This window comes from Salvelinus sp. IW2-2015, linkage group LG3 (genome assembly GCF_002910315.2).
Source record: "Salvelinus sp. IW2-2015 linkage group LG3, ASM291031v2, whole genome shotgun sequence".
NCBI classification, from domain to species: domain Eukaryota; kingdom Metazoa; phylum Chordata; class Actinopteri; order Salmoniformes; family Salmonidae; genus Salvelinus; species Salvelinus sp. IW2-2015.
This window is the reverse complement of record NC_036840.1, coordinates 20,762,998-20,781,753: the sequence shown is the minus strand read 5'-3', so window position 1 is coordinate 20,781,753 and position 18,756 is coordinate 20,762,998. Positions and strand designations below refer to the sequence as shown.

At 41.5% G+C, this 18,756-nt stretch overlaps 1 protein-coding gene across 2 annotated transcripts; it reads right to left on the bottom strand.

The window, feature by feature from the left end:
• Positions 1–1,577: 1,577 nt before the first annotated feature.
• Positions 1,578–8,283, bottom strand: si:ch211-196f2.6 (immunoglobulin domain-containing protein). 2 transcript variants are annotated; one of them, XM_023970788.2, is made up of 7 exons: positions 7,949–8,283; positions 6,265–6,438; positions 5,879–6,064; positions 5,428–5,584; positions 3,789–3,843; positions 2,470–2,694; positions 1,578–2,250 (listed from the first exon to the last, which is right to left on the bottom strand). In XM_023970788.2, the coding sequence occupies exons 1-7, from the start codon at positions 8,013–8,015 to the stop codon at positions 1,945–1,947; spliced, it is 1,170 nt and encodes a 389-aa protein (XP_023826556.1). In that variant the 5' UTR covers positions 8,016–8,283; the 3' UTR covers positions 1,578–1,944. The 2 variants fall into 2 exon arrangements, with proteins under 2 accessions (XP_023826556.1, XP_023826560.1); XM_023970792.2 differs by having other exon boundaries at positions 1,578–2,214.
• Between the last annotated feature and the right edge of the window lie 10,473 nt (positions 8,284–18,756).

The following is an 18,756-nucleotide window of genomic DNA, read 5'->3' as shown; positions in this document are numbered from 1 at the left end:
AGCTAAACTAGGCATTAGGGGTTAAGGTTAAGGTTGTGAGTTAGGTTAAAGAGTTAAGGTTAGGGTTAGGGGAAGGGTTAGCTAACATGCAAATTCATTGCAAAGTAGCTAAAAAGTAGTAAGTAATTGCAAAGTTGCTAATTAGCTAAAATGCTAAAGTTGTCCGTGATGAGAGTTGAACACCCAACCTTTGGGTTGCTTGACATTCGCGCTACTTGCCTTAAGTAACCATCTGTCTTATGTAACCATACCAAATGTAACATCTCATCGGCCCCTAGTTATTTGAGTGTCCCCGCTTTTCATTTAGTATGTTACGTCTTGTCTGTGAGACCAGGCTGCCTAATAAATACCAGGAAGGGATTGAACTTTAGTCCCAATTGGGGCCTTCTGCGTAACAGTTATTAAAGTTGACTTTTCACCTGGACTTGGACTGGAAATGTCAGAAACCTGTACTGCAATATAGGTCATTGTAACAAGCGCCACATATGCCATTGTAGCCTACTGCTATTCCCAATTTAGGCTAGCCTATTTGTTTTGACTTATTATCTAATGGTTTGTGGAAGAACTACTGTATCTAGTATCCATAATTAATATTCTTTACCTCATAGCGCATTATTTTACATGCATTAGTCTGTTAGAACTACATGAGTCTGCTGAGGGGAGAAAAACTCATAATAATGTCCGGAACAGTGCGAATGGAATGGTATCAAACAGCTGGAAACAATGTTTGATGTATTTGATACCATTCCACTGATTCCGCTCCAGCCATTACCACAAGTCTGTTCTCCCCAATTAAGTTACCACTAACCCCCTGTGGTTAGAACTATCCAAACTTTACCCAGTTAGGTCACTCCCATAGAATTCTATGGTCACTCCCACTAAGGCCAACTTTGAACCGTTGATGTATGCGTTGTGCTACATTTCCTGGGAACGAGGTTAGTGAATAAATGGTCTTGTGTCGTCCCCCAGTGGCCTCCCAAAAAAAGCAGGCATATTCTAGATGTCAAGTGAAGGACTCAAACACTTTTGCTAGTTCTGATTTTTAATTGAAACAAAAGTATAAACATTATAGACCTACATTATATACAGAAATTGCAATCACAAAACCAGATACACAAAATAAGAATCACTCGCTGTCTTGCTCCTTACAATAACAGATCGGTTGGCTATAACAGCTCTTTTTAGAATCTAAAGTTCATGCAACCCATTATTATATTTAAAAGCTAAATGTTCTATTCACATCGCACTAAATTTGACCATACAGGAAATGTTATAAAAAAGCTCTGCTTGAAAAAGCTCTGCTTGAAAGACATTCCCCTGCTTCTTCTGTCTGTTAACAGTATACCAGTTACTGTATGCCACACTGTTGCGAGCTCAAATTTGAGAAACAGCTGAGCGACGGCCGAGACGTCAAACCCCGTTTTCCAGTGTGTGTGTGTGGTGTGCAGTATGTACAGTCGGTCGGTCGGTCGGTCGGTCAGTCGGTCTCTGTCTGTCTGTCTGTCTGTCTGTCTGTCTGTCTGTCTGTCTGTCTGTCTGTCTGTCTGTCTGTCTGTCTGTCTGTCTGTCTGTCTGTCTGTCTGTCTGTCTGTCTGTCTGTCTGTCTGTCTGTCTGTCTGTCTGTGTGTGTGTGTGTGTGTGTGAGTGTGAGAGAAACATCTGAGTGATGGCTGAGACGTCTAACCACATGTACATTGTTCACAGTAAACAAAAAACCATGGCGATTACCTGTGAGTTTAATTTTCACTCTAAATGGGGCAATAAGTATTAATCGTATTGAATGACAGCTAACCTTAGGAGGTCAGGGTTATGCACCCAATGTCAACAGTACATTATTCCTCCCAACACACACGTACACACGCATGGTCCGCACACACACACAGACGCACAGACACACACAACAACACAACACACCCTCCCTTCATGAACCTCCTCGCTGGAGGGTTAGTCTCTGGTTTCTTCAGTTTCCTCCTTCTCTGTTCCCATGTCTGGTTCCAGTTCCTCCCTCTGTGCAGGGAGGGTTGATGGGAAATTGGGTTCTAGTTCTAAATGACATTCTGATTCTTGAACCTCCATCTGTGTTCCAGGTTCCAGGGCTAATGGATGGATAGGTTCAGGCTCAGTCTGTGGTTCCATGGTTCCTTCAAGGGTTGGTTGAGGGTCTTGTTCTTGTTCTAGATTAGGTTCTAGTTCCGGTTCTTCTGGTTCCTCTCTCTGTGACGCACGATGATCCCCCAGAAGAAAATAGACCTGATGACGATGATGACTTTATCAAATACTCTACAGTAGGTGTGTGATTTCTGTGTTATTTGGCATGACGCACAGGCTTCAACAAACATTATTTTTGCTTTGTATTCACGTCGTATAATCTTTTTCAATTTCTTTGTTTTCAATTGACTGTTTTGTAAGGCAAGCTTTCCTTATGCATAGACATATTCATTTAAAAAAACTTCTGAAAGAAAGATATACCTTTTGTGGCCCTAGTTCTGACGCTTGTTGTGGCCCTTGCTGCTGTGGTCCCTGCTGTGTTGTGGGGCCCCAGGCCTTAGCCGTCCCCTGGTAGGCCTTCCACAGCCGTCCATACAGCAGGTCCTGCTTGATCTTAGTGTACAGCTTAGAGGGGTCAAAACCCTGGAGCTGGTGGTGAGGGGGTGAGGGAAGGGTGGGTTGATGGGGTGGCTCCTCTGTGACCCCCTGGATGGTATAGAGAGAGAGGGGGTAGGGCAAGAGAGACTAGGTGATATGCATGTTGTTTTGAAAATAATTGGTAACTAATGTTTCAGTTGTCCTTTTATTCTATTCTATCATGTGTAAACACTATTCTGAAGCGGGAGACTCATATTTCCCTCACTAACTTTAAGCATCAGTTATCAGAGCAGCTTACAGATCATTGCACCTGTACATAGCCCATCTGTAAATAGCCCATCTAACTACCTCATCTTCCCCATATTGTTATTTATTTCATTTATATATATTTTTTTTTCTCCTTTGCACCCAAGTATCTCTACTTGCACATTCATCTTCTGCACATCTATCACTCCAGTGTTTATTTGCTAAATTGTAATTATTTCGCCACTACGTCCTATTTATTGCCTTACCTCCCTAATCTTACTTAATTTGCACATACTGTATATAGACTTTTCTATTGTGTTATTGACTGCACGTTTGTTTATTCCATGTGTAACTCTGTGTTGTTGTTTGTGTCGCACTGTTTTGCTTTATCTTGGCCAGGTCGCAGTTGTAAATGAGAACTTGTTCTCAACTGGCTTGCCTGGTTAAATAAAGGTGAAATTAAAATAAAATTAAAATAAAAAGTGTGAGAAACTTATGAGCGATGGCCGAGACATCAAACCGCATTTACCAGTGTGTATTTGTATGTGTGTGTGAGAGAGAGAAACGGCGGAGCGATGACCTAGTCGTCTAACCACATGTACATCATTCACAGTGAACAACAGGAAACCATGGCGATAACCGTGGTGACGGTGCCCTGTGGGTTTTCATGGTAACGTAGGTTGCTATAGTTACAGAGGTCACTCTAGCCATAGAGAGAGGAAATGCTTTATCTCTATGACTCTAGAAAGGCTTGTGATTAGGGAGCCTACATTAGATGAAGTTAGGCCAATGTATTTTGGCAATGGTCCAAGGTAGCCTACTTTCAGTGACATCAATGACGTTTTCAGTGGGCTTTAGGTTAGAATTGCCTTGCAATACTTCATTTGTTTTCCATTGTGTCAAAAAGGTATGTAGGGGATGTTGAGCTGGAAGAATAGCTGACAGAATAACTTTACCTCCGAGTCTGTATGCTGATCTGTCAGATAAGTCTCCACCTCGAACACTCGCCTCCTGGAAAAATATATAACAGCAGATAGCTGAGAGCTGAGGACTTTTGGTGTTATAGTCAGTGCTACTGGAAACTTTACTGATAGAGAGAGAGAGGCCCGTCTTTCCATGTGATTGTGAGAGAAATAAAAGCGAAAAAGAAGACAGAGAGGAAGATAAAGCAAATAATATAGAAAGAGGGAGTGAGATAGACATTTTTTGCAAGGAAAAGAGAGAGAAGGAATGCGAGAGAGTTATAATGATAAAGAAACACAAAGAGGAGAGAGATACAGAGATGAATGATATTGATATACATATATATACAGTATATACACTGAGTGTACAAAACTAATATTGAGTTCCCCCCCCCCCCCCCCCTTTTGGCCTCAGAACAACCTCAATTCGTTGAGGCTACAAGGTGTCGAAAGCGTTCCACAGGAATGCTGGCCCATGCTGACTCCAATGCTTCGCACAGTTGTGTCAAGTTGGCAGGATGTCCTTTGGGTGGTGGACCATTCTTGATACACACAGGAAACTGTTGAGTGTGAAACACCCAGCAGGGTTGCAGTTCTTGACGCACTCAAACCTGTGCGCCTGGCACTTACTACCATACCCCATTCAAAGGCACTTCAAGCAATAAGGGATCATAGCTTTCACCTGGATTCACCTGGTCACTCTGTGTCATGAAAATAGCATGTTTTTCACCTAATGTTTTGTATACTCAGTGTATATATTTATATACCAATCAAAAGTTTGGTCACACCTACTCATACAAGGGTTTTTCTGTATTTGTACTATTTGCTACATTGTAGAATAATAGTGAAGGCATCAAAACGATGAAATAGCACATATGCAATCATAAAGTAACCAAAAAAGTGTTAAGCAAATCAAAATATATTTATATTTTATATTCTTAAAAGTAGCCACCCTTTGCCTTGATGACAACTCTCTTGGCATTCTCTCAACCAGCTTCAAATGGAATACTTTTCCAAAAGCCTTGAAGGAGTTCCCACATCTGCTGAGCACTTTTTGGCTGCTTTTCCTTCACACTGCAGTCCAACTCATCCCAAACCATCTCAATTGGGTTGAGGTCGGATGATTGTGGAGGCCAGGTCATCTGATGCAGCGCTACATCACTCTCCTTCTTGGTCAAATAGCCCTTACACAGCCTAGGGGTGTGCAGAGGAAACTCTGGGTCTTCATTTTCCTGTGGAGGTCCTCATGACAGCCAGTTTCATCATAGCGCTTGATGATTTTTGCAACTGCACTTAATGAAACTTTCAAGTTCTTGAAATTTTCAGTATTGACTGACATTCATGTCTTAAAGTAATGATGGACTGTTGTTTCTCCTTGCTTATTTGAGCTGTTCCTGCCATAATATGGACTTGGTCTTTTACCAAATAGGGCTATCTTCTGTATACTACCCCTACCTTGTCACAACACAAATTATAGACTCAAACGCATTAAGGAAAGAAATTCCACAAATGACCTTTTAACAAGGCATGCCTGGAATGAGTAGGTGTTTCCAAACTTTTGAGAGAGAGAGAGAGAGAGAGAGAGAGAGAGAGAGAGAGAGAGAGAGAATGGGTTTGGTTGACGAGTAGGTACCTGCGGCAGCAGTGTCTGCAGCAATACTTCAAGCAGTAGTAGAGAGAGATGGCGATACTGAGGAGACAGATGGTAGATCCCACTACTAGCAGAGCCCACTGCTCCACTTGTCTCTCCTCTAGTAAACCCTGTGGGCCTTCTGACTCCTGGGCCTCCTCTGTGAGTAGACCATAGATAGACACACATTTAAACATGCTCACATAAATTCACACAAAATTGTGCATACAAACACTACCTAACCCAAGTGGGTTGTAATGGCAAGGTTGAACTTGTGTTTTGGTGAATGTTGTGAAATAACATTATTTTAATGTTTTTTATGGATAGTTGTGATCAATAAAGAACAGGAACCAGAGAGGGGAGAGGAAGTGAAAGAGGGGAAATAACAGGATGTTTGGGATAGGAGAGAAACAGACAAACAAGATAAAGGTAGAGAGAGAGAGAGAGCGAGTACCTGTGCTTTCATTAATCCTGGTATTTGTACACTGCTCCAGCGCTCCAGAGGGAAAGGTCATGAATTTACAGCAGAACTGACTCTCCTCCAACACAGTGCTACCTCTCAGCCTGAGCGTGTAATTGCCGCTGGAGGCGTTACCCTGGATCTCCACAGTATCGTTGTACTTCGGGAACACGTAGGTACCTTAATGGCATATATTATATTATTAATATATATTAGATTATATATCTAAGTGTGTTATTCTTATGGCATTTTATGTTATGTAAATTCTGCCTTCCTTCAGTTCTTTTGTAAACTGGGACCAATAATCAATAGTCAAAGTTAAAGCAAGTAATATGTATTATTATGTATTATGTATTAATATGTATTATTATATTAAGTACCGAACACGGGATGGAAGATGCCCAGTTTCAATCTGGTGGTGGTGTGGTTCGAACTGCTGGTCATCTCCCAGTTGATCTGAGAAACAGTGTCTTTGTCCCCCATGAGACGACAGGTGATAGATAGGTGATCTCCATCCCATTTGTGAGATACAGAAATCCCACTGTCTGTCATGCCTGTGGGAAGTAACAAAGTAGACGTTTTTGCGGCAAAGTTGTGTAGGTGCTAGTAAAAACGACAGCCACTTCCAGTGAAATAATGCTGACACCATGTTTTTGTGGATCATACACTAAAGACACTAGAACACGTATTCAGACAGGGGTGTAAAGTACTTAGGTAAAAATACTTAAGTACTGCTTAAGTAGTTTTTTGGGGTATCTGTACTTTACTATTTATATTTTTGACAACTTTTACCTTTACTCCACTACTTTCCCGAAAATACACTGAGTTTACAAAACATTAAGAACACCTTCCTAATATTGAAAGCGTTCCACAGGGATGCTGGCCCATGTTAATTCCAATGCTTTCCATGGTTGTGTCAAGTTGGCTGGATGTCCTTTGGGTGGTGGACCGTTCTTGATACACAAGGGAAACTGTTGACCTGCAGTGTTGCAGTTGTTGACACAAACCGGTGTGCCTGGCACCTACTACAATATCCTGTTCAAAGACACTTCAATCTTTTGTCTTGCCCATTCACCCTCTGAATGGCAGACATACACAATTCATGTCTCAATTGTCTCAAGGCTTAAAAATCCTTCTTTAACCTGTGTCTTCCCCTTCATGTACACTGATTGAAGTGGATTTAACAAGTGACATAAATAAGGGATCATAGCTTTCACCTGGATTTGCCTGGCCAGTCTACAGTATGTCATGTAAAGAGTATGTATCCATAATGTTTTGTACACTCAGTGTATGTACTTTTTACTCCCATACATTTTCCTTGGCACCCAAAAGTACTTGTTACATTTCAAATGCTCAGGCAGGACAGCAATATGGCCCAATTGACGCACCTATCAGTTTAACGTGTTGTTATCCATAATGCCTCTGATCTGGCGGACTCAATAAACACAAATGCTGCGTTTGTAAATTATGTGTGTTGGTGTGTCTGTAAATAAAATAAAACATTTAAAGAGAAGTGTGCCATCTGGTTAGCGTAATATAAGGAATTTGATGTATAACATTTACTTTTACTTTGTACTTTTACTCAATTATGACAATTGAGTACTTTCTCCACCTCTGTACTTAACTACATTTAAAACTAGATACTTTTAGACTTTTACTCAAGTAGTATTTTGTTGGGTGACTTTCATTTTTACTTGAGTCATTTTCTATTAAGGTATCTTTACTTCTACTCAAGTATGACAATTGAGTACTTTTTCCACCACTGCATTCAGACATGTAGGCACACACACGCACACACACAAAGGTCAAAACCTGCAACATACTTTTCTTTTTGTCGAAAACTTGCACTTTTTAAATCAGCTGGATGTGTATTACCCTACATTCAACTGTTAAAATAGGTTTTAGTATTGCATAACCATAACAATGCAATGTAATGAAACCTTGGGTTTTTGAAGACCACAACAGAAATATGTCAATTTTTTTTACATGCTCAATTGTTATATTAATTCAGTTTTTGCTAAACTAAAACTTGAATCTTATTCTAAATGAGTTAGTCTAACCAACCTGTCTGTATCAGCATGAGGACCAAAAGAGTGCAGACACAGCGTTTTCTCATATCTGACTCTGTCATCTGTCACAATGTTCAGCCTTCTCCTTTCCTCTTCACTTGTTGTCTTTTTGTTGTGTTTTCCAGTTCAGTTTCATCCGTTTATTTTTTTTTACCGCTGTCCTTTTTTCCAATCCACCATACTTTTTCTAATTTGCTCATTCCGTGTTTCTCTGAGTGTATCTCTGTCTTCACACCAATTTTTGGTCTCTGATTCACAACTCTCAACTTCCTCTTTCCGAACACTTCCGGCCTTAGCACCTTTCAAATGATTTCACTGTATGTATCTCTGTATCTCTCTCTCTCTCTCTCGCTCTCTCTCACTCACTCTCACTCACTCACTCGAAAGGAAGAGGAAGAGGAAGTGAACAGAGTCACGATACAGCTTCTGACATGTTCATGGTTTACTTCGGTTTTCCCATTCTGCTTTCATTTTAACTACACACACACGTGCACACTCACACACACACACACACACACACACACNCACACACACACACACACACACACACACACACACACACACACACACACACACACACACACACACACACTGACTCAATGAAGCCTGAAACACAGACATTATAGAACCATGAGGTTTGTGTGGCTGAAAAGACAGTACCCTAAAAAAAACAGAAACCAATAACATATCCTATCACTAATACTAGGATGCAGCTTTGGATCTCTTGATGTGGTTTGGACAGCAGTTATAAGGCCCAATCTGGGATCTTTCCTGCTGTTCATGGTCATTTCAATTATGATACATGCAGTTCCAAGCATAAACAACATCATTTTGGGGGGGAACTCAGTCGGGGTCTCAACTTTCTATTGAGAGTAAGAATATTAGAATACACCAGGTGCAAGTTCGAAATTGGGATGTGCCTCAGCAGTTTTTCTCTTGTTATGTCAGTCACTGACAGTCACTCAATAAAACATGTCAGCTAATAATTTTTAGATTGTGACCTCGAAGAAATAGAGAACAAAACTCATTTTATCCTCTATTGCCCTTTCTACCGCGATATACGCCTGCTCTTATTCCCGAAAGCACACCAGATATACCCTGGCATTATGTGGCTTAGTGATGAGGAGACGTTTAAATGTTTTTTTGTCCATTGTGTATTTACGTTTGCGGAATATTTACATAAAGCATGGAATAAAAGAAAAAGGGCTTCCTATAATTAAATAGTAAAAATATGTATCTTCTTTCTGGTAAATGGTGTGTGTATATCGATTGTGTGTAGGCTTGTCTACCATATGAATCTTCTCTTTGTGTCAGACTGGGCTCAAGTGACTTCTGTCAAAAACTTTTTTTTTTCAATTATTCTTTTCTTTTCTTGTGTCTGTATTTATTTAATTTGTATTTTTTTGTTGTATTTATTTGTCTGTTTAAGTGACCCCAGTAACTACTAACAATTGGATACCACGAAATTGGGGAGAAAAAGCGGGGTAAAAAAATTAATAAATACAATTATAAACTTGGATTAACTAACACAACGTGCCATTGGAACAAAGGAGTGATGGTTGCTGATAATGGGCATCTGTACGCCTATGTAGATACTCCATAAAAAATCAGCCGTTTCCAGCTACAATAGTCATTTATGACATTACAACATTAACAATGTCTGTATTTCTGATCAATTTGATATTATTTTAATGAACACAATTTTTTCTTTTTCCATGTATGTATGGGGTCATTTAGAAATTGTGTTAGTTGTGTTAGTTAATCCAAATGTATTATTATTATTTGAAAAAATGACCCCCCTTTTTCTCCCAAATTTCGTGGTATCCAATTGTCTGTAACTCCCGTACGGGCTCGGGAGAGACGACGGTCGAGAGCCATGCGTCTGCCGAAACACATCCCAACCAAGCCGCACTGCTTCTTAACACAGCGCGCATCCAACCCGGAAGCCAGCCGCACCAATGTGTCGGAGGAAACACCGTACGCCTAGCGACCTGGTCAGCGTGCACTGGGCCCAGCCCGCCACAGGAGTCAGTCGCTAGTGCACGATGAGACAAGGATATCCCTACCGGCTATGTCTGGCCCGCGAATTCATTGTGTTTTTTCAATATGGTCCATGCCCTGATTTAGTTTGACACCCTTGTAGCTACCAATTTATTTAGCAAGCTAAAAACACAGAGCCTAACATTAGCTAGGTTCTGGGAGGATGTCATGTCATTGGAGGAGTGGAGGACGGACTTTTTACCCTCATCATTTTTCGGTGGCTACAGCTAGAGATAGCTAGCAAGAAATGGGAATCACTTTGCTAGCTAGCTAGTTCCCCTTCAGTTGTCAAAACGTGGGTTGGGAAAAGCATGCATTGGCAGGCAAGCTGCAGAAGGACACGCAGGCTACCATTCCCCATTGTTTATCAGTGCAATTTCAATATCCAACTAGCTGGAAAAGTATCAGAGGGTTTATCTAATGTTCCCTTGTTAGATTTTAGCTCATCTCACTCTGGCTAGCATTAGTTGTTGACCTTGTTGTTGATGTGCATAGGATATTGACCTTTTCATGGTTGTTTGATCAATAGGACTCTGAAGTTCCCAAATGTAAGATGACTCCCGTGGTATTAACATATTTGCAGAAATCCATTCAGGTGGATTTTGGTGAATGCGTTCTAATGATCTAAAGTCGCGCTGTTGCTGCTGCCTGTAAACACACAGTCCAGTGCAGAGTGAATGGTGGCAGGCCAGTGTGGCAAATAGCTTATTTGCATATAGGCTTAGTGTAGCTCTCATTTTCTATGGCGCACCGGTCTGCGTAGACTCCGGTCCTGAACAAGACTGATGTTTTTATTAGGTTTTATTTACTGCAGTGTCTACTAGTTGACCAAAACACACAGCCACTTTTCCGCTCCATATTGCTATGCCTTACATTCTATGAATTTGTGAAAACTTGAAAATAACCATATCTAAGTGCTTGCTTGTCAGAAAATGTAATAATAATACATTAATAAAGTAACATTCTTCCTGGGGATGTATATGAACAGATTTGAATAAGATTTCATATTCCACTTAATGTTAACACACCATGATGTCAACATGGTGTGTGTAGTGTGTGCCTGTTTGTGTTCTCCCACCGGGCTCTTCTATTAAATACTAATCACATGGAAATGTCAAACACGATCATCACAGCTCTCACCACCAGAGAGCATACCGAGCTGCACCACCAGCAGCAGCAGCAGCATGCAGAATGTTTCCTCCATAGAGATAGATAGAGGACTCATCTTTGTATCTGTGCCGTTGTAACGTCTGTGACAGCATTGGCAGCGCCATTGAGACAATCTCCCTATTGAATTAGTCATGGACATGACTCCAACAGGGTCACCAGGAGGGATCAGCCAATGAAGTTGGAAGTCTCACCCAGTTGACTACATTAAAATGGTGGAAGCACTCAATTGCGCTGCCCATGCTCATACAGCCTTTTGGCTACTAGAGGCCTCTATTACTCTTTATGGTTTCATCACACCAGACCTGAGACCAGATAGTATTTGTAATCTTTCAAATATGTTTAGCTTTTGCTCTATCCTGCCTGGAGTGACAGATGGGAGGGGTTTGTAGTTTTGGGATATTTTATTGGTTCCATTAAGCCAGGCAAGTTTAGTCAAACACAGATAAATTCATTTGAAATTATTTAGAATAGTATTTAAACCCTGCTTTTCGCCACAGCGGTGAAATTAGTTTAAACTCACATGGAGGAGTATTATTAGCTCTGCACAGCACACTGCAGATATATATGCTAGATATAGATGTAGCCTTCCTACAAACTGGAAGCCATGTAGGTCATGTAGGTCCTGGTCAAAAGTAGTGCAGTATATAGAGCATAGGGTGCCATTTGGGGCGTAGCCCCAGTGGCTTTGGCCTTCATCTCCTAGATGACTCTTTGTTTTCCTATGTTCTGTAGATTGATCTGAGGCAGTTGTGTGAGTGTGTGTGTGTGTGTGTGTGTGTGTGTGTGTGTGTGTGTGTGTGTGTGTGTGTGTGTGTGTGTGTGTGTGTGTGTGTTGTGTGTGTGTGTGTGTGTGTGTGTGTGTGTGTGTGTGGTGTGCTCATGAGCGTGCGTGTGTGTGCGTACGTGGGATTCATCAGTTCCATTAAAACAGAGGGGAGCTTCTGTGTGTTGCTGCCCACCGTTGTCCTCCAGGATCACAGCAGCTAATCAGATCGCAGGGCCGGGAAGCAGCGGCCAATCAGATCGCAGGGCTGGCATGTCAAGGTTACGTAACAATGGGGTGGAATTTTTAGCTGAGTGCTGTGCTGTCTGCAGTCAGAAAGGTGCTGGAACCTGTTCTCGAGCGCCGTCAAAGTTCTATCTAGAAGCTAAAAGGTTCTTCGGCTGTCCAAAGAGCACTTTAAAGAACCCTTTTTGGTTCCAGGCAGAACTATTTTGCGTTCCATGTAGAATCCTTTCCATTGAGGGTTCTACATGGAACCAAAAAGGGTTCTACCTGAAACTGAAAAGGGTTCTCCTATGGGGACAGCCAAAGAACCCTTTTGGAATCCTTTTTTCTAAGAGTGTAGGATTGCTGTCCTCGAATCAGTTTTGCCTCATAAATCATAGTGAATTAGAGGGGGGACCTGATCTTATATCAGACACTTAGTAAATACAGACTCAGGTTTCTGGGAAACTGTCTCTGCACAACTAGACAACCTACTGATAGATCTGTATCTGAAAATCCCTTAGGAATGCGTGCCCATAAATAGGTCACTAATACACAGCCAAACCCAATGCTTTTTCACTTTCTCTTTTGTATCCTCTTATTGTTGCTCTGAGTATTCCCAAACTCTATAAGAGATTTTGGAAACACGAAACACATAAAGAAGGATTATTAAAAGCAGAACTGTATGCACACTTACTAGTCATAATTTATCAATAAGCACTCACGCTAATCGTACACAACCTTCTCTCGTCGCCCTACCCCCATTAACCCTCTCACCCACACGCACTCCTCGTTGTGTCCCTAACCCCCTTTTATGCCTCTCTTCAGGCCACCCTCCAGTTCGTCCACACACACACACATGATATTTCTCTGTAAACAAATTAACAACAGACGACTTTCAGCGTGCTTATAGAAAAAGACACTCAGCATGTACCGCACTGACACAAATGACTGATGACTGGTTGAAAGAAAATGATAATAAGAAGATTGTGGGAGCTGTACTGTTAGATTTCAGTGTGGTCTTTGATATTGTTGACCATAATCTGTTGTTGAAAAAAACGTGTGTGTTATGGCTTTTTAACCTTTGCCATATTGTGGATTCAGAACTACACTACATGACCAAAAGTATGTGGACACCTGCTCATCGAACATCTCATTCCAAAATTATGGGCATTAATATAGAGTTGGTACACCTTTTGCTGCTATAACAACCTCCAATCTTCTGGGAAGGCCTTCCACTGTTGGAACATTGCTGCGGTGACTTGCTTTCATTCAGCCACAAGAGCATTAGTGAGGTCAGGCACTGATGTTGGGCGATTAGACCTAGCTTGCAGTCGGCGTTTCAATTCATCCCAAAGGTGTTCAATGGGGTTGTCAGGGCTCTGTGCAGGCCAGTCAAGTTCTTCCACACTGATCTCGGCAAACCATTTCTGTATGGACCTCGCTTTGTGCACAGGGGCATTGTCATGCTGAAACAGGAAAGTGCCTTCCCCAAACTGTTGCCACAAAGTTGTCATTGTATGCTGTAGCATTGAAATTTCCCTTCACTGGAACTAAGGGGCCTAGTCCGAACCACGAAAATCAGCCCCAGACCATTATTCCTCCTCCACCAAACTTTACAGTTGGCACTATGCATTGGGGCAGGTACCGTTCTCCTGGCATCCACCTAACCCAGATTCATCTGCCGGACTGCCAGATGGTGAAGCGTGATTCATCACACCAGAGAACGCGTTTCCACTGCTCCAGAGTCCAATGGCGGCGAGCTTTACACTACTCCTGCCGATGCTTGGCATTGCGCATGGTGATCTTAGGCTTGTGTGTGGCTGCTCGGCCATGGAAACCCATTTCATGAAGCTCCCGGTGAACAATTATTGTACTGACGTTGCTTCCAGAGGCAGTTTGGAACTCGGTAGTGAGTGCTGCAACTTAGGACAGACGATGTTCACGCACTATGCGCTTCAGTACTCGGATGTCCTGTTCTGTGAGCTTGTGTGACCTACCACTTCACGGCTGAGCCGTTGTTGCTCCTAGATGTTTACACGTCACAATAACATGACTTACAGTTGACCGGGGCAGCTCTAGCAAGGCAGAAATTTGATGAACTGACCTGGCACCTATGACGGTGCCATGTTGAAAGTCATTGAACTCTTCAGCAAGGCCATTCTACTGCCAATGTTTGTCTATGGAGATTGCATGGCTGTGTGCTTGATTTTATATACCTGTCAGCAATGAGTGCTGCAACTTAGGACAGACGATGTTCACGCTGAAATAGCCAAATCCACTCATTTGAAGGGGTGTGCAAATACACTAATAATACAAAAGTATCTATCTAATAGCTGGAAGCTTCTTTAATGTTAAACATGTAAAGTGTGGTGTATGCAGGGCAGCTCTCTTGGTCCTCTAATCTTTTCTGTTTTTACCAATGACTTGCCACTGGCATTAAATAAAGTCTGTGTGTCCATGTATAGTTGAAGTCGGAAGTTTACATACACTTAGGATGGTGTCATTAAAACTCGTTTTTAAACCACTCCACAAATGTCTTGTTAACAAACTATAGTTTTGGCATCTAGTTTGTGCATGACACAAGTACTTTTTCAAACAATTGTTTATAGGCAGATTATTTCACTTATAATTCACTGTATCACAATTCCAGTGGATCAGAAGTTGACATACACTAAGTTGACTGTGCCTTTAAACAGCTTGGAAAATTCCAGAAAATGATGTCATGGCTTTAGAAGCATCTGATAGGCTAATTTACATAATTTGAGTCAATTAGAGGTGTAACTGTGGATCTTTCTGTCAATCCTGAGTAGTCCCTGTTGCTGACAAACATCCCCACAGCATGATGCTGCCACCACCATGCTTCACCGTAGGGATGGTGCCAGGTTTCCTCCAGATGTAATGCTTGGAATTCAGGCCAAAGAGTTCAATCTTGGTTTCATCAGACCAGAGAATCTTGTTTCTCATGGTCTGAGAGTCCTTTACGTGCCTTTTGGCAAACTCCAATTTGGCTGTCATGTGCCTTTTACTGAGGAGTGGCTTCCATCTGGCCACTCTACAATAAAGGCCTGCTTGGTGGAGTGCTGCAGAGATGGTCGTCCTATCTCCACAGAGGAACTCTGGAGCTCTGTCAGAGTGACCATTGGGTTCTTGGTCAACTCCCTAACCAAGGCCCTTCTCCACCGATTGCTCAGTTTGGCCTGGCGACCATCTCCAGCGAGAGTCTTGGTTGTTCCAAATGTCTTCCATTTAAGAATGATGGAGGCCACTGTGTCCTTTGGGACCTTCAATGCTGCAGAAATGTTTTGGTACTCTTCCCCCAGATCTGTGCCTCAACACAATCCTGTCTCAGAGCTTTACGGACATTTCCGTCGACCTCATAGCTTGGTTTTTGCTCTGACATGCACTGTCAACTGTGGGACCTTATATAGTGTCGTGTCTCCGACTGATTAAATTATGTGACAAGCTATTTTATCAAACCGATTACCTAACGTTTGATTGATTACGTGATTTAATTAAACCATGCACCAATTAACTTGTTAATAACCTGGGGCACCACAGAAGAGTGTTCATGGAGCTGCTGTCTTCCGAATAAACTCTTAAAGATCTGAAGATCTGTTATATCAATAGCAGTCAATTATTAATTGTCACCTTATTCAGTCTCATCTGAAAGTCGTAAAAGTCTTGGTTATCTTCACGAACCCTGGCTAACAAGTTGAATCAGCAATACAACATTTTCTAAAAATGTTATTTACTGAATATCTAATTAATCACACAGAATTACATATACACAGGATGGATAGTACATCGATTACTAATCATGTCATAAAAGAAAAAGTCCCTAGAGGACGAAACCGATATGACGGCTGGTTACACAAAGAAAGGGTGTTGGGTTTGAATGGTAGAGTGGGAAGACTGAGGTACAAAGGAGATTGGGCCTCTATCGGACCTTGAAAAGCTATGCTAATGTAAATACAGAATCGTATGCATTATAATAACCGCCCATTCGGAAAAGGAAAATGCAAGATATATATTTACCCTGAGCTGCGCTTCGATAGATGGGTCGAAGATGGAAGACTGGTTTGCCCAGCAGAGATCGGCCTTGTACTTTGTAGAATCTGTCTGGTCGTAGTGTTGTATGGCGGATATGTTGTAGTACCCTGTCTTCTCAGGAGATTGTCTGTCCTTTCCTAGGCAACGTACGTTTACAGTTGCTGCTTATAACTCGACGTCTAGGATATATTACTTCTTTAGTGAATAAGAGTTCAAAGTTCATACCAAGTTGCCATACTCAGCTCATGCTGTATTCTGGCTAGTCTAGTCGAAATTCACCATTCCAGCGTGGTGATCGTCACCTCCATGTTGAAATTAGCCCTTTTAAACGTATGGACACAGGTCCTTACATCATCGGGAACTAAATGTTAATTTCGTTAGGTTGTAGTTGAAATTAGCCCTTTTAAGCGCATGGACACCAGTCCTCACGTATATCGGGAACTAAGGTTTGACTCCTGTCAACAGGCTTTTGTAGTGGGGGAGAGAAGGGCGGGTTTCATAGTTCTCAACCAATGTCTGTTCACTTGGGCGTGGTCACTGAGTGAGCATAGTTTACTCTATGAAAACAATTCTCTCATATAGAAGTTCAAATTACATTTCATCTTTTCACAAATAGTTTCATATTTAAACATTTAAATTGCACAACAATTCCATGTGAATCTGATAACTAGAATGTGTAGGACAATTTATGTTGTCCTATCATCAGATATAATGTCCTAGACACCAACTGATCTGACATCATATTCTTTAAGTACCAACTGGTTGGATTATAGAAATATTGTTATTTTCCCCAACCATTTTATGTTACCATACTCTCTCTATGTTAACAAAGGGCTTTCCAAGAGTCCATTCTGTAGAGTGGAGAGAAAAGGGGCAAAGGTATTTATGGGGGTCATAAACCACCCCCAACAGGACAACGTCATGACAATAGACAGGTGTGTGCCTTTCAAAATCATGTCCAATTAATTGAATTTACCACAGGTCAAGTGGTCAAGTCCAATCAAGTTGTAGAAACATCTCAAGGATGATCAATGGAAACAGGATGCACCTGAGCTCAATTTCGAGTCTCATAGCAAAGGTTCTGAATACTTATGTAAATAAGGTATTTCTGTTTTTTAAAAACCTGTTTTTGCTTTGTCATTATGGAGTATTGTGTGTAGATCGATGAGGGGAAAAAACAATGTAATCCATTTTAGAATAAGGCTGTAACGTAACAAAATGTGGAAAAAGGGAAGCGGTCTGAATACTTTCTGAATGCACTTTTTATATTCTGGACTCTGACATTGCTCGTTCTAATATTTCTATATTTCTTAATTCCTTTCTTTTTCTTTTTTGGATTTTCCTGTATTGTTTTGTATTGTTAGGTATTAATGGACTGTTGGAGCCAGGAACATAAGCATTTTGCTTAACATCTTAAAATGATTTAGAATTGTATTTTATTTGTTCAATAATATGCATGCCAGTCTCTCTTGGCTAAGAGTTGGGGAAAGACTGACTGCATCACTTCTTGTTGTTTGCATAGTCAACATAAACACAGCACTGACACACACTTACCCCAACAGACATGCCACCAGGGGTCTTTTCACAGTCCCCAGGTCCAAAACAAATTCAAGGAAACGTTCAGTATTATACAGAGCCATGATTGCATGGAACTCCTTTCTATCTCATATAGCGCAAGTGAACAGCAAACCTGGTTTCAAAAATAAACGCCTCTCCCCCACGTGACCTACTTTTTGTGTGTCTGTACTGACATGGATCTGTATCTGATAGATGCAAACACACACTACATGTTCATGTTTTTACATGTATGTCAATTTTAAACTCTTTTTTCTGTAATGTCTTTTTTGTTATGTGTCGGACCCCAGTAAGACTAGCTGACGCCATTGGCGTCGGCCAATGGGGATCCTAATAAAATAAAATCAATCACATACACACATAAGCACGCACGCAAGACAAGGATAAAGCCCTAAATCTTATTCTCATTATTACATAATGATTTCCCTTCTAAACACTTTGATCTGTTCTAGGTGACTGCACTTAGAGTAAATATATTAATCTCGCTTCTATTATTATTACTTAGTGTTGATGATCACCCAAAATGTTCCAGGTTCTATTTAATCCTCCCTCTCCATCTGTCTGGTTCCCCCTCTCCACTACCTCTCATTCTCTCTCCATCCCTCTCTCCCACTTCCTCTTCTCTCTGTCCACATCCCTTCCTCCTTCCTTCCGTCCCTCTCGTATCTCCATCTCTGTCCCTGCCCTCTATTCCCCTCCCCCCTCCCCCCTCTGTCCATCCTGGTTCTATCCTCCGGTCGGGGAGGGAATATTATGCTTGAAGAGACTTCAGTTTCAGCGTCATGACACACGCACACACACACACACACATTCAGCTTCATGACTGTGGGGACAGTCCTCTGCAGTGCTGTACAAACACACATGGTTCTCACATTGAAGTAGTGAAGCAGTGATACACTCACACATATACATACACACACACACACAGGCACTTAGTAATGCATGCATACACGCACATAGTCATGCAGGCACACATG